Source organism: Bufo bufo, chromosome 4, assembly GCF_905171765.1.
Source record: "Bufo bufo chromosome 4, aBufBuf1.1, whole genome shotgun sequence".
Taxonomy (NCBI): Eukaryota; Metazoa; Chordata; class Amphibia; order Anura; family Bufonidae; genus Bufo; species Bufo bufo.
In genome coordinates, this window is record NC_053392.1 from 52,886,156 (window position 1) to 52,902,821 (window position 16,666).

Below are 16,666 nucleotides of genomic sequence, written 5' to 3' on the forward strand. Positions count from 1 at the left end.
ATGCAGACGGCGGTATATTGGGCCGCTCTTTAATATTGAGGCATAGTAATTCTGTTTATAAAGTAACATATTAACTTGGATTGTGGCAGCAGGTGAAAAAGATGCACACCGTGATTACACTCAACATGCACTGTCCCTGCTGTTTCCCTATGCTCTCCCTACAGTGTCTAAAACTCTCCCTACGATCTCCCTACACTGTCCCTGCATTGTCCCTGTACCATCCCTATCCAATACACTGCAATTAAAAGCTTTCGGCAGCACTGTTCCTAGCGCATTAGCGTTTGGCACATCTCTCCCTATGATCAGCTCACAGTGAAATGGTGGAGATGCGATGAAGCTTTTTATAGGGCTGATTGTCTATCTACATGGCATTATAGGTCAAATTATATTCCCAGGCTTCTTACTTTCACTTTCTAACATGTGCAGCAGCCATTTTAGAAAAAATCTGATTAGTTACCACGAAGCGTGAGGGAGCTCACGGCTAATCAAAGTTTTCCTAAACTTTGGATTAAATTCCGATTTGATTCACTACTCCAGATCTCTGTACAGGTTTAAAGAGTTACAACCAGGGGATGGCCAGGAGAAAACCCTTAGGTTTAGCTCAAAGTCAAGCCGGTTGGTTCTAAATCCACTGATAGTTACAATTGGCATGTGAACCAATATTCTTTAGTAACTGTCCGCCAGTGTATTAGTTTGACCTGTAGCTCTCCTTTACAAAATATATTGTTTATATGACACAATGAGAATCACGGATAATTGGAATTCTTAAACAGCAAAATAGAAGTGCAAACATTATTCCTTAGAGCTTAAATGTTAGAAATCCAGATATAGGACAATATTTTGGTAAAATAACTTTTTCGAGTCGTATCTGGTAATAGGAGTAGGAGGGAGGGATGTCTGCAGCCACGGCTGTAAACTGCTTTACACCAAGATATTCAACAATATTATTAGCAAAATAAAATCATGGTGCTGCCACATGTTCAGGTTTTTTTATGCCTTTTTGAAGCCAAAGCCAGGAGTGGATTGAAAACAATGGAGAAATATCTTCCCTTAATACTTTCTTTCCTGTTATGATCCACGTCTGATTTTGGCTTCAAAAACTGCATTAAAAAATAAAATACCTAAAAATATCTGGACAGTTAAAAAAATTAATCAGCTATCTCTGGTGCACCAGTTATAGCAACCAACATATGTCCAGGAAAAAACAAGCTCTTTACTGAGCGTGCAAAAGGTTAACTTATGCAACAGAGAGAAATGTTACTAGAAATCACTGACTCACCTGTCTGTCCTGTCTCCACCAAGAGGTGGAGCAGGTTCTGCAGAAGTTAAGAATGTAATCAAGTCATAAGCTCATGATTTAAATATTATCTGAAAGCGTTAAAAGCCATGTGAGGACAGGAGATAAGAGTCTCCACCGCAGGATTGTTCTTCTGAACTCTCTACACTGTCTCCACTAGAGGATTGTTCTTCTGAACTCTCCACACTGTCTCCACCGGAGGAGTGTTCTTCTGAACTCTCCACACTGTCTCCACCGGAGGATTGTTTTTCTGAACTCTCCACACTGTCTCCACCGGAGGATTGTTCTTCTGAACTCTTCACACTGTCGCCACCGGAGGAGTGTTCTTCTGAACTCTCCACACTGTCTCCATCGGAGGATTGTTCTTCTGAACTCTCCACACAGCACAAAGTAAGGCATAAAGGGGAAGTTTTATCATGAAGGGAGTTTTCCAAGTCAGTTTTGAAGGAGCCTGTATCACTGTAATTTGAGAAAAAAATGTAGGTTAATTTCACATGTGTGGCTGTGCTCTCCAGCAGATTGTTCTGGCATAGAATGCCAGGAGACAGCTGGAAAAAAAATGCTGCGAGCAGTGTTTTTTGTCTTACAGATTCTCAGCATATTTGCCGGGTAGTAGTGTTGAGCAAATGTTAAGTCTGTACTCGCTATGCTCAAAACTTCGTATTAATGCTGTAAGGAGATCTCCATACAGCATTAAATTGTACGGGTTCCAATGGTCTGAAGTCAGTTATTTGAGAAGTTAAACAGGACTTAGTTGAGTAACTTCAGTAGTTGATTTTTAAAGTGAAAAACCACTTTAAAACTTGGAACTAAACTTTTCTTTGGTTCCAACTCATATCTCCGAACCGAAGCTGAGTTCAGTTCCAAGTTTTAAAGTTAAAAAAATCTATTAAGCCACTAAGCACGAGGAAATTCACATTCATTGCGAATCAAATTTTTCCTGAAATTTTGATCAAATTCCACTTCGTCAGCTTTGATTCACTCATCTCTAATTAAAATGTACGTGCTCATATGAGCCAAAGTCAGTTATTTGCGAAGTTGCGCAAGACTTCGTTGAATAACCTCGGTAATAGATTTTTTTAAGTGGAAAACCACTTTAAAACTTGGAACTAAACTTTTCTTTGGTTCCAACTCATATCTCCGAACCGAAGCTAAGTTCAGTTACAAGTTTTAAAGTGGTTTTCCACTTAAAATAATCTATTACCGAGGTTATTCAACGAAGTCTTGCGCAACTTCGCAAATAACTGACTTTGGCTCATATGAGCACGTACATTTTAATTAGAGATGAGTGAATCAAAGCTGACGAAGTGGAATTTGATCAAAATTTCAGGAAAAATTTGATTCGCAATGAATGTGAATTTCCTCGTGCTTAGTGGTAACGAATCAGAATTTTCCTAAAGTGTCGGCTACACATGTGAGGACTGAGGACATGGGGTAAGAAACTCTGGCAAGGCGAGATCACCCAGATTGACATGCCTACATGCAGCCAATCAGCATCCAGCCAACCCTTTGATGTCACAGTCCTTTAAATACGGCAGCCATTTCAGATTCTGCCATTTTCCAGCGTTCAGAATGCAGTGACAGACGTGTGAAGGCGCTAGGGACAGCAATTGGGAAAAAAAATATGCTTTAACCAGCTCCCGACCGCCTAACGCAGGGATGCGTCTTGTGGGCGGCCGGGTTATTCCTCGTAGATGCATCGGCGCGTCATCTCTCGAGACGCGAGATTACGAGCATAGCCGGCCCGCACATGCGCAGTGCGTGCCGGGAAAAGTCGCAGGAGAAGTTCGTCACCAGCCTGCCCGCCAATGTTCATCGCTGGCAGGTTGGTGACTTTTAGAAAATCGAATCACAAGCCATTTAACACATTATATTTATAAATATAATGTGTTAAATGGCTTCTGTGCTCCTCTGCTGGTTCCTTTCCGTCGGTTGTTCCTAGCAGAGAACACAGATCACTGTGAGTACACCAAGCACAACACATTTAGCCCCAGATCACCCCCCCGCATCACCCCAGTTAACCCCTTGATCACCCCTGTCAATCACTAGTGAAAGGGAAAAAAGTGATCAGTGTAAACTGTCACTTTTTTTTCCCCAACTAGTATTGACTGTAAGGTTTAGATTAGTTTAGGCCCCTTTGGTAGTTAGCTTCAGTTAGCGCCCAGCCCACCGCACCACACCGCAGTCACTGATTCGCTGATTAGCGTATCGCTAATCAGCATTGGTACTTTATAGTATCTGTAAGTGATCAGAACTGATCACAGTCAGATCTATAATAGTATTAGTGTCACCTTAGCTCGCCCTCCACCCAAAACGCAGTGTTTGCCGATCAGGCCTGATCGGTCGCCCACACGTGCGTTCACCCACGCCCGCCCCGCCGCAGTGACAAAATTGTTATTTTTTTTATCACTGCACAATCACTACACAAGCGCTGCGGCGATCAGTTTTGATATTTTTGTTATCAATCACAGCGGCTTCCTGTACTTCGCTAGCCTCCCATTTGTAAGACAGGCTTGCTTTTTTTCTTGGGTAGTCTCAGGGAATACCCCCTAAATTTAGTTGACCAAATGGCAAGTAAGGGGTATTCTTCTGAAGAGGCCTACAGGCTTCTGACCCAGTCGGATGAGGAATGGGAACCCTCATCTGACTAATCCAGCGGGTCAGAATACGAACCTGTAGAAAGCAGTGGCAGTCTGACCCAAAGTTCGGACGATGAGGTTGAGGTCCCTGATACAACCAGGCATACTCGGCCCTGTGTTGCTAGACCACAGGTTGCGCAGGATCCGCTTCAAGGGCAGCAGAGTGGGGCTGGCGCTGTCGGATTATGTGGTGAGGCATACACCAGCAGCGCAGCCCATCCTGGACCTAGTACCAGCACTGCCGTAGAACATGGTGAAGTGGCGAGCACCAGAAGGGCAGTTGAAGCTGGTACGGTGGCACGTGCAGTAGTTCCCCCGTCGCAGCCACCGCACAGACAGGCCCGTAGAGCCCCTAGAGTCCCTGAGGTGCTGGCAAACCCTGATTGGCAGCCCCCAACTTCAGCCGCACCGGTAGTTCCCCTTTCACCGCCCAGTCTGGAGTTCGGGTTGAGACAGCTCAGATCGGATCGGCACTGGGGTTTTTTGAGCCGTTCTTCACTGCGGAGCTCTTTGACTTAGTCGTGGCAGAAACAAACCGGTATGCCACTCAATTTATAGCCGCCAACCCGGGAAGCTTGTATGCCCAGTCTTTTCGAATTTAAAACTTTTCTGGGCCTTCTCCTCAACATGGGCCTGACAAAAAAGCATGAATTGCGGTCATATTGGTCCACAAACCCAATTCATCACATGCCCATGTTCTCTGCTGCCATGTCCAGGACACGATTTGAGACCATCCTGCGTTTCCTGCCCTTTAGTGATAATAGCACCTCTCGTCCCAGAGGCCACCCAGCTTTTGACCGGCTCCACAAAATTCGGCCCCTCATAGACCACTTTAACACCAAATTTGCAGATTTGTATACCCCTGAGCAAAACATCTGCATAGACGAGTCCCTGATACATTTTACCGTGCGCCTTGGCTTCAAACAATACATCCCAAGCAAGCGCGCCCGGTATGGGGTCAAATTGCATAAGCTCTGTGAAAGGGCCACAGGCTATACGCACAAATTTTGTGTCTATGAGGGTAAAAATCAGACCCTGGAGCCGGTCGGTTGCCCTGACTACCTGGGGAGCAGTGGGAAGACAGTCTGGGACTTGGTGTTACCCTTATTTGGCAAGGGGTACCACCTTTATGTGGACAATTTCTACACAAGTGTGCCCCTCTTCAGGCATTTGTTTCTAGAACAGATTGGCTGCTGTGGCACCGCGCGACCTAGTCGCCGGGGCTTCCCCCAACGGCTCATTACCACCTATCTTGCAAGGGGGTAGAGGGCTGCCTTGTGTAACGAAGAACTGCTCGCGGTGAAATGGAGAGACAATTCAATCACCAGATGTTGGCTCCTTATTTACTCTCCCGCAGGACCAGACGCTGGTATAAGAAGGTGTCTGTATATTTAATTCAATTGGCTATGTACAATAGTTTTGTTCTCTACAGTAAGGCTGGGAGAACAAGATCCTTCCTCAAATTTCAGGAAGAGATCATCGAGAACCTCCTGTATCCAGGAGATTCCGTGGCCCCAAACACCAGTGTAGTGAGCGGTCAACACGAGCGACATTTCCCCAATGTCGTTGCTGGTACCTCAAACCATGCACCACCCCGAAAAAGATGTTGTGTCTGTAGCAGGAGTGGAATAAGGCGTGACACACGCTATTTCTGTCCTGACTGCCCTGACCACCCTGCCCTATGCTTAGGGGAGTGTTTCCGGAAGTACCATAAACAGGTACACTTAGTATAGGGATTGCGTGACACAGGACAGGCACACAGAGGTCTTAGGGCCCTTTCACACAGAGCTGCTGCAAACCTCTCCTTCCAACTGGGACAAAGTGCATAATGTACTTTCCCACATCTCGGGGCGATTTGCGCTTTGCACATTGTCCCATGGGGAAGGAGAGGTTTGTAGTATTAAACGTAAAAATAAATAAAAAATCACCGGTAAGCAAAAAAGTTAATGTTCCAAAAGTTCAATAAAGTTTATAAAAGTTAATGTTCTGTTTCAAATGTTATATAAAGTTAATGTTAATAAATTTATTGCGTTGCGGCCTGTTTTTTTTTTTTTTTTTTACCTTCTAGGTGGACCAACCGATGAACCAGCTGCAGCACTGATGTGCATTCTGACAAAAGCATTGCGCTGTTGTCAGATTACACAAAAGTCGGTGTATGCGGCGCTGCAAGACGAGATTTCTTCTCTGCAGTAAAAAAGATACGTTTGCCGAGGCTTATGAGTTGAGGGGCTGTGTTCATAATCTTTGGCAAACACTTTGTATATAAAAAATAAATAAATAAATTCCGGCAATGATTTATTCATCCACATTCATTGATGTGAATGGAGAAATCAGGTTTGCCAGGGCATACGGGCTGAATGGATTTGGATGTTGGGCGGAGCTCCTATGTCCTGGCAGACGCCTTTCCCCTCGATGCGAATGAAGAAATATGTGCCGTTCATTTTTTCTTTCAACCCAGAGGCTGAACGAAAAAAAAAAATATCTCATTACCCGTATGCTCAATATAAGGAGAATAGCAGAAACTCCTAATGCTGGCCATACATGTAATGATTGTGGAGACCCTCAAATGCCAGGGCAGTACAAACACCACACAAATGACCCCATTTTGGAAAGAAGACACCCCAAGGTATTCGCTAAGAGGCATATTGAGTCCATGAAAGATTTAACTTTTTGTCCCAAGTTAGCGGAAAGGGAGACTTTCCGCTAACTTGTGCAAAAAAAAAATAATCTTCTATGAACTCGCCATGCCCCTGATTGAATACCTTGGGGTATCTTCTTTCCAAAATGGGGTCACATGTGGGGTATTTATACTTCCCTGGCATTAGAAGTCTGGGATCCAAATGTCTAAAAATGCCCTCCTAAAAGAAATTTGGGCCCCTTTGCGCATCTAGGCTGCAGAAAAGTGTCACACATGTGGTATCGCCGTACTCAGGCGAAGTTGGGCAATGTGTTTTGGGGTGTCATTTTACATAACCCCTAGGAGTTTCTGCTATTCTCCTTATATTGAGCATACGGGTAATGAGATTTCTTTTTTTCGTTCAGCCTCTGAATGGCACATATTTCTTCATTCGCATCGATCAATGTGGATGAAAAAATCTCTGCCAAAAAAAAAAAAAAAGGGGAAAGGCGTCTGCCAGGACATAGGAGCTCCGCCCAACATCCAAACCCACTCAGCTCGTATGCCCTGGCAAACCTGATTTCTCCATTCACATCAATCTATGTGGATGAATAAATCATTGCCGGGATTTTTTATTATTTTTTTTTATATACAAAGTGTTTGCCAAAGCATATGAACACCGCGCCCCTCAGCTCATATGCCTCGGCAAACATATCTTTTACTGCAGAGGAGAAATCTCGTCTTGCAGTGCCACATACACTGACTTTTGTGTAATCTGACAGCAGCGCAATGCTTCTGTCAGAATGCACATCAGTGCTGCAGCTCGTTCATCGGTTGGTCCACCTAGAAAGTAAAAAAAAAAAAAAAAAGAAAAAAGAAAAAACCAGGCAGCAACGCAATAAATTTATTAACATTAAGTTTTTATAACATTTGAACGGAACATTAACATTTTTGTAAACTTTAACTTTTTGAACAGAACATTAACTTTTTTGCTTACCGGTGATTTTATTTTTTTACCTTTATAGGACAAACCTCTCCTTCCCCATGGGGCAATGTGCAAAGCGAAAATCGCCCAGAGATGTGGCGAAGTACATTATGCACTTTGTCCCAGGTGAAAGGAGAGGTTTGCAGCAGCTGTGAATGAAAGGGCCCTAATAGCCCTGTGTGCCTGTCCTGTGGAACGTAATCCCTATGCTAAGTGTACCTGTGTATGGTACTTCTGGAAACACTCCCCTAAGCATAGGGCAGGATGGTCAGGGCAGTCAGAACAGAAATAGCGGGTGTCACGCCTTATTCCACTCCTGCTACAGACATGACATCTTTTTCGGGGTGACGCTTGGGTTGAGGTACCAGCACTGGGGAAATGTCGCTCGTGTAGACGGCTCACTACACTGGAGGTTGGGGCCACGAAACCTCCTGAATACAGGAGGTTCTCGATGATCTCTTCCTGAAATTTGAGGAAGGATCCTGTTCTCCCAGCCTTACTGTAGAGAACAAAACTATTATAGGCAGCCAATTGAATTAAATATACAGACACCTTCTTATACCAGCGTCTGGTGCGGCGGGACACTAAATAAGGAGCCAACATCTGGTCATTGAAGTCCACCTCTCCAATGAGCAAATTATAGTCGTGGACTGAGAGGGGCTTTTCAATGACACTGGTTGCCCGTTCTATTTTGTCGTGTTTGCGTGAATGGAGGAGAGCATGTAAACGTCACGCTTCTCTCTCCATTTCACCGCGAGCAGTTCTTCGTTACACAAGGCAGCCCTCTCCCCCCTTGCAAGACGGGTGGTAACGAGCTGTTGGGGGAAGCCCTGGTGACTAGGTCGCGCGGTGCCACAGCAGCCAATCTGTTCTAGAAACAAATGCCTGAAGAGGGGCACACTTGTGTAGAAATTGTCCACATAAAGATGGTACCTCTTGCCAAATAAGGGTGACACCAAGTCCCAGACTGTCTTCCCACTGCTCCCCAGGTAGTCAGGGCAACCGACCGGCTCCAGGTTCTGATCTTTACCCTCATAGATCCGAAATTTGTGGGTATAGCCTGTGGCCCTTTCACAGAGCTTATACAATTTGACCCCATACCGGGCGCGCTTGCTTGGGATGTATTGTTTGAAGCCAAGGCGCCCGGTAAAATGTATAAGGGACTCGTCTACGCAGATGTTTTGCTCAGGGGTATACAAATCTGCAAATTTGGTGTTGAAGTGGTCTATGAGGGGCCAAATTTTGTGGAGCCGGTCAAAAGCTGGGTGGCCTCTGGGACGAGAGGTGCTGTTGTCGCTAAAGTGCAGGAAACTCAGGATGGTCTCAAATCGTGTCCTGGACATGGCAGTAGAGAACATGGGCATGTGATGAATTGGGTTCGTGGATCAATATGACCGCAATTCATGCTTTTTTATCAGGCCCATGTTGAGGAGAAGGCCCAGAAAATTTTTAATTTCGGAAACTTGGACGGGTTTCCACCAGAAAGACTGGGCATAAAAGCTTCCCGGGTTGGCGGCTATAAATTGAGTGGCATACCGATTTGTTTCTGCCACGACTAAGTCCAAGAGCTCCGCAGTCAAGAACAGCTCAAAAAATCCCAGTGCTGAACCGATCTGAGCTGTCTCAACCCGAACTCCAGAATGGGCGGTGAAAGGGGGAACTATTGGAGCGGCTGAAGTCTGGGGCTGCCCATCAGGGTTTGCCAGCACCTCAGGGACTCTAGGGGCTCTACGGGCCTGTCTGTGCGGTGGCTGCGACGGGGGAACTAATGCACGTGCCACCGTACCAGCTTCAACTGCCCTTCTGGTGCTCGCCACTTCACCATGTTGTACGGCATTGCTGGTACTAGGTCCAGGATGGGCTGCGCTGCTGATGTATGCCTCACCACGTAATCCGACAGCGCCAGCCCCACTCTGCTGCCCTTGAAGCGGATCCTGCGCAACCTGTGGTCTAGCAACGCGGGGCCGGGTACGCCTGGTGCTATCAGGGACCTCAACCTCCTTGTCCGAACTTTGGGTCAGACTGCCACTGCTTTCTACAGGTTCATATTCTTACCCGCTAGATTCGTCAGATGAGGGTTCCCATTCATCATCCGACTGGGTCAGAATCCTGTAGGCCTCTTTAGAAGAATACCCCTTATTTGCCATTTGGTCAACTAAATTTAGGGGGTATTCCCTGAGACTACCCAAGAAAAAAAGCAAGCCTGTCTTACAAATGGGAGGCTAGCGAAGCATCGGAAGCCGCTGCGATTGATAAAAAATATCAAAACTGTTTTTTTTTTTTAGCGCCGCAGCGCTTGTAAAGTGATTGTGCAGTGATCAAAAAATAATAATTTTTGTCACTGCGGCGGGGCGGGCGTGGGTGAACGCACGTGTGGGCGACCGATCAGGCCTGATTGGGCAAACACTGCGTTTTGGGTGGAGGGCGAGCTAAGGTGACACTAACACTATTATAGATCTGACTGTGATCAGTTCTGATCACTTACAGATACTATAAAAGTACAAATGCTGATTAGCTATACGCTAATCAGCGAATCAGTGACTGCGGTGCGGTGGGCTGTGCGCTAACCGACGCTAACTATCTAACAAAGGGGCCTAAACTATCCTAAAACCTAACAGTCAATACCAGTGGGAAAAAAAAGTGACAGTTTACACTGATCACTTTTTTCCCTTTCACTAGGTGATTGACAGGGGTGATCAATGGGTTAATTGGGGTGATGGGGTGTGATCTGGGGCTAAGTGAAGTGTTTGGTGTGTACTCACAGTGATGTGTGCTCCTCTGCTGGGACCAACCGACGAAAAGGACCAGCAGAGGAGCACAGAAGTCATTTAACACATTATATTTATAAATATAATGTGTTAACTGGCTTGTGATTCGTTTTTTTTGAAAATCATCAGCCTGCCAGCGACGATCATTGGCTGGCAGGCTGATGTCGAACTTGTCCTTTAACTTTTGCCGGCCCGCGATGCGCATGCGCGGGCCGGCTGTGAGCGTAATCTCGCGTCTCGTGAGATGACGCATCGGCTCGTCAAGGAGGAATGAATCGACCGCCTCCGGAACGCAATCCTGCGTTAGGCGGTCCGGTGGTGGTTAAAGAATAAACTCTGTTGTGCCTTCTCCAACAAGAAGTCAGAGTATGCTTGTACAGTCTTCTGCATATTTTCCCTATTTTCCTCTGTCCTATTTATATAGAAAGATTGTGTGGCTGAGGAGGCTTGTTCCTTTAAATTTTTCTCATTTTTCCCATACTCCTTTCTCAGATTTGCAATATGACTGACCATTATACCCCTCATATAGGCCTTAAAGGTATCCCATACCATTTGGATTTTAGTTGACCCATAATTAGTTACCCAAAATTGGTTTATTTCCTTTTGTATTATTTCATGATTCTTTATTAGTGATAGCCAGTAGGGATTTAATCTAAAAGGGGACCTCCCTATTTGTATGTCCTGGGCCGGGCAGAACTCAAGGAGTATCGGTAGATGGTCCGAGAGTGACCTAGTCTCGTACTTCATTCGTGTTACATATCGTACATATTTTTTATTAATCAATGCATGATCTATTCTGGACATGGATCTACCTAATTTACTAATACATGAGAAGACCCTTCTCCCCTGACCCAGACCTCCCCAGAGATCCTCAAACCCGGCCTCGAAGCAGAAACGTGCCAGGGGGGACCCCTGAGCAGGGGCTTCTCCCTCCGCCCCCATAGCAACCCTATCTATTGTCGGATTAATAACACAATTGAAATCCCAAATAATCAATGTGCGGCATTCCGGCCATTTTTCAATGAATGTTAGCAAGGAATTAAGCACTAAGAAAGAAAATGGAGGTGGAATATAAACATATAAACAAATGCCAGAATGCACATCTTCCCGGCCAACTTACAGTATAAGAAAACGAATCTTCCCTGGTGGTCAAGAGAGGACGCCTCGCAAAAAAATTCAATCGTTCTGTGAATGAAAACTGTCACTCCCCTAGAATGACTGGAGAAGGTCGAGTGATATGTATGCGCAACCCATCCCCTGGTGACCACCCCGGAAGTCTCCCCAGTAAGATGTGTTTCTATCAGGCATACAATTGCTGGAAGATGTATACGAATCATATCAAAAACATCTTGTCTCTTTCTTCTATCCCCCAAACCCCTGACATTCCAGGTGAGAATTCTAATAGACATCATAAGCAATAGTTAAACGAAGGAGAAGAGAAAGAGAAAAAAAAAGGAAGAAAAAGGAAAAACACATCGCAGCCCCAAGCCCAACCGCCCCCTACAAGTAATCCACCACATATTGCAGCAGATCTCTAAACTATGACCATCCCTCCCATACTCCCCCCCCCTCCTGCTCAGCGCCTCCCCGCTAAGAAAACAGAGAAAGTGGAAAAAGAACAAACACCCTCAAAGCATTATTATTCCCAAACAACCCGGCAACAATTAGATCACATATTGTTTATGTTATTAGTTTAAGCAGACTGTGATTGTCTATTGTTGTGACTTAGATGAAGATCAGATCACATGTTATGACCAATTTTTGCAGAAATCCATATCATTCCAAAGGGTTCACATACTTTTTCTTGCAACTTTAGCTGTTTTTCGCTGTGTTTCGCTCATCTCTAATTATTTAGTACTCTGCAAAATTGCTCTTTATATACATTGGGGAAATCAACACTAGAAAAAGAATACACACTATTGTTATCAAAAATATAGAAATTTAAGAGGAGACATTTCAGTTTGTTGCATATTTAAAAGTCTCACAAGAGAAAATTAAATTCCATACAATAATCATTCTTGTCCTGTCTTCTTTTACAGACAGTCTAAATTTTACAGAGCTCCCGTTCACCATGGACCTGATCACAGTTCTGCTCTCATTTGTCGTCATCTTATTTTTGACCATTGTTTTTAAGAATCAAGGAAAGTACAAAAATTTTCCACCTGGACCAAAGCCTTTACCGATCATTGGAAATGTTCTCACGCTTGACATGTCAAAACTTCAAAAAACGTTCATGGAGGTAAAATTATCTCATACTAATATATCTTTTGCCTTTGCTTTTTGCTCAAAATATCCCAAGATATGTGGCAGAAGATGACCAGCTTGGAAAAGAAAATTATTTTGTCATACTCTGTCACAAGATGTCTATGTGTATTTGTCTATTTTTGGTCACTCTGTGGTTTTGTTGTGAATTACAGCCTGTCCTGGGGTTTGATGATATGTTGCAAATTATATTGAATTTTTAAATGAGAAACTGGAAGGGGTTTGGTCCAGAATTAAGAAAACATGGCTGCTTTTTTCTAGAAATGGTGTCACAGCTTTCTTTCTATTTTGTGTAGCATTGTAGCTCAGCTTTTCTCAGTTTAATGGAGTTCAGCTGCAATACCCAGCACAACCCATGGACGGAATAGCACAATTTCTACAAGAAATTAGTCATATTTTCTTAATCCTCGACAAATCCTTTTAATCAGTCCAGAATTTGTAGTCCATTTAGATAGAAAGGATGGACATTCACTTAAGAAGTATTCCTGGTTTATTATTGTTTGCTATATTTTTAACTACACTGCCTGTCCAAAAAAAAAGTTGTCACCAAAAAAAGCTTTTAGCTTTGATTATGGCACGCATTCGATTAGCTTCTGCAATGTCACAAGATTTATTTCCATCCAGTGTTGCATTCATTTTTCACCAAGATCTTGCATTGATGATGGTAGAGTCTGACTGCTGCGCAAAGCCTTCTCCAGCACATCCCAAAGGTTCTCAATGAGGTTAAGGTCTGGACTCTGTGGTGGCCAATCCATGTGTGAAAATGATGTATCATGCTCCCTGAACCACTCTTTCACAATTTGAGCCAGACGAATCCTGGCATTGTCATCCTGGAATATGCCCGTGCCATCAGGGAAGAAAAAATCCATTGATGGAATAACCTGGTCATTCAGTATGTTCAGGTAGTCAGCTGACCTCATTCTTGGAGCACATACTGTTGCTGAACCTAGACTTGACCAACTGCAGCAACCCCAGATCATAGCAGTGCCCCACAGGCTTGTACAGTAGGCACTAGGCATGATGGGTGCATCACTTCATCTGCCTCTCTTCTTACCCTGATGCGCCCATCACTCTGGAACAGGGTAAATCTGGACTCATCAGACCACATGACCTTCTTCCATTGCTCCAGGGTCCAATTTTTATGCTCCCTAGCAAATCAAAGCCTTTTTTTTTCTGGTTTGCCTCACTGATTAGTGGTTTTCTTATGGCTACACAGCTGTTCAGTCCCAATCCCTTGAGTTCCCTTCGCATTGTGCGTGTGGAAATGCTCTTACTTTCACTATTAAACATAGGCCTAAGTTCTACTGTTGTTTTTCTTTAATTTGATTTCACCAAATGTTTAAGTGATCGCCGATCACGGTCATTCAGGATTTTTTCCCCGCCACATTTCTTTCTCGAATACTATAGGTCCCCCCTATCCTTCCAGTTTTTAATAATGCGTTGGACAGTTCTTAACCCAATTTTAGTAGTTTCTGCAATCTCCTTAGATGTTTTCTCTGCTTGATGCATGCCCAATGATTTGATCCTTCTCAAACAGACTAACATCTTTTCCACGACCACGAGACGTGTCTTTCGACATGGTTGTTTAAGAAATGAGAAGCAACTCATTGCACCAGTTGAGGTTAAATAACTTATTGCCAGCTGAAAGATAATCGCCCGTGCAGTAATTATCCAATAGGAGGCTCATAACTATTTGCTTAGTTAAATCCAGGTGGTGACTTTTTCTTCAGACAGGCAGTGTATATTAGACAGTTAAGACTTCTGCATCCTCTTACAGCTTGGTAGAGCACTGTGTGCAGCAGCTATGAAGTTATCATTTAGTCACAAAGTCACCTAGGCTTAATAGAAATACACAGCCCCTGCTGTCTCCTGGCCCTACTTTCTGTGGTTACTTACAGAACACCCCCCAACTAGAGTATTCAGTATATAGTATAAGTGGTGCTGAGTCTAATTATGTAATTTTTAGCTTCACACTCACTTGCAATTTAATGGTGTGTTCCAGCAAACCAGCAGTAAAATGCATTGAGAGGACTCCCGAGCTCACTCACATAATGGAGAGGACTCAAAGAGGAGTTGCCTCAATGCATTTTATTGCTGGTTTGAGGAAGCACAGCGTTAAAATGTAAGCGAGTATGAAGCACCACTTTTGCTATACACTACACTGGTTCCCACCCTGTGTACCTATAAATCGGCAGTGGAATACATTGTGAGGACTCATGAGCATGCACACATAAATGAAAAGTTCAGGATAAGTACTCTCAATGTATTTCAGCTCCAGTATGCAGGCACACAGTGTTGGAACAGGGGTAAGTCAGGGGTAGCAATACTTTTCATGTAGTACTGAATTTAATTTAACAAAGAATTTGCGGAAAGTGAAAGATTCCCTTCAAATCCCCCACCTAGCTGTGGGATTGGACAGTGTCAGAAAACTGTTTATCTCGGCTTCCAGTCACCCAGACAGGTTGACCAGCTAGGGCTTTCCCAACACAACCATGCTTACTGCATACTGTATAATTATTAGAGACTAGACATTAGGCCCATTACAATAACGGGTGCTAGAACCGTAGTGCATAAACATTAGTAGGAACAGTCTATATTAAATAGCAAGGTAATTTAAACACATTGTATTTCTTGTTTTATTTTTATTTAAATATTTTGGCAATAAGTCAAAATTAAAATAATAATAAAATTAAAATGGAAATGTATATATCACAATACAGTAAGTACGGTATAATTATTATAGCCTTTGTGTAAAACTTTGCAACAATCTGTAATATACAATATCTGAAGCAGATATTCAGAAAAAAATTTGTTTTTTTTACCTCTTTTGTTTATAGACAACATTTTTTGTAAATATTCTGTCTGAATCTGGCAACAGTTGCTGGCACTGAGTTGTGGCTGAGACTGCTGGCACTGAGTGCTGGCTGTGGCTGAGACTGCTAGCATTACTGCTGGCTGTAGCTGAGATTGCTGTCACTGACTGGTGGCTAAGACTGCTTGATCTGACTGGAGGCTGTGGCTAAGACTGCTGGCACTGACTGATGACTGAGAATGGTGGCTGTGGCTGGTGGCCGAGACTGGTGACTGTGGCTGAGACTGCTGGCACTGACTGGTTATTAAGATTGGTGCCACTGACTGCTGGCTGTGGCTGAGACTGCTGACTGCCTCTGGTGGCTGAGATTGCTGGCACTGACTGGTGGCTATGGCTGAGACTGCTTGCTGCGGCTTAGACTGTTGGCACTAACTGGTGGCTGTGGCTGAGATTGCTGGCTGTGGCTTGTGGCTGAGACTGCTGGCGCTGAGTGCTGGCTGTGGCTGAGACTGCTGGCACTGACTGGTGACTGTGGCTGAGACTGCTGGCTGTGTCTGGTGGCTAAAACTGCTGGCACTAAGTGCTGACTGTCGGTAAGACTGCAGCTGCTGGCTGAGAGTGGTGGCACTGAATGCTGGCTGTGGCTGAGACAACTTGCTGTGCATGGTGGCTGAGACTGCTTGCACTGACTGATGGCTGAGACTGGTGGCTGTGGCGGGTGGCCATGACTGTTGGCTGTGGCTGAGACTGCTGGCACTGACTGATGGCTGTGACTCTGACTGCTGCGTGTGGCTGGTGGCTGTGACTGGTAGGTGAGACTGGAGAGTTCTGGCTGCGGCTTGTGGCTGAGATTGTTGGCATTGAGTGCCTGCTGTAGCTGAGAATGCTGACACTGACAGGTGGCTGACACTGGTGGCTGTGGTTAGTGGCCGAGACTGGTGGCTGTGGCTCAGACTGCTGGCACTGACTGGTGGCTGAGACTGCTGGCTATGGCTGAACGTGCTTCCTGTGGCTGAGACTGCTTGCACTGACTGATGGCTGTGGCTCTGACTGCTGCATGTGGCTGGTGGCCGAGACTGGTGGCTGTGGCTGAGACTGCTGGCACTGACTGGCAGGGCTGGGACAAGGCCATTTGGTGCCCAGGGCGAAGATGGCAAACTGCGCCCCCCCCCCCCCCCCCCCCCCCCCGTTTTTAAGAAAAAAATTAGTTTGTTATTTGTATTACATTATTTTCTTACTTTTTACAGTCTGTGTGTGAGTAGCAGCTAGTGAAGGCAGGCTCCTCG

At 44.7% G+C, this 16,666-nt stretch overlaps 1 protein-coding gene across 1 annotated transcript in view; it reads left to right on the forward strand.

Moving 5' to 3' along the window:
• The first annotated feature begins 1,309 nt into the window (after window positions 1-1,309).
• LOC120997240 (cytochrome P450 2C14-like) overlaps window positions 1,310-16,666 on the forward strand; it is a 183,763-nt gene continuing 168,406 nt past the window's right edge. Inside the window, exons 1-2 of the mRNA XM_040427244.1 lie at window positions 1,310-1,687; window positions 12,346-12,545. Of these exons, the coding sequence (XP_040283178.1) occupies window positions 12,378-12,545 (168 nt within the window). The 5' untranslated portion in view covers window positions 1,310-1,687; window positions 12,346-12,377. The remainder of the gene's footprint in view (window positions 1,688-12,345; window positions 12,546-16,666) is intronic.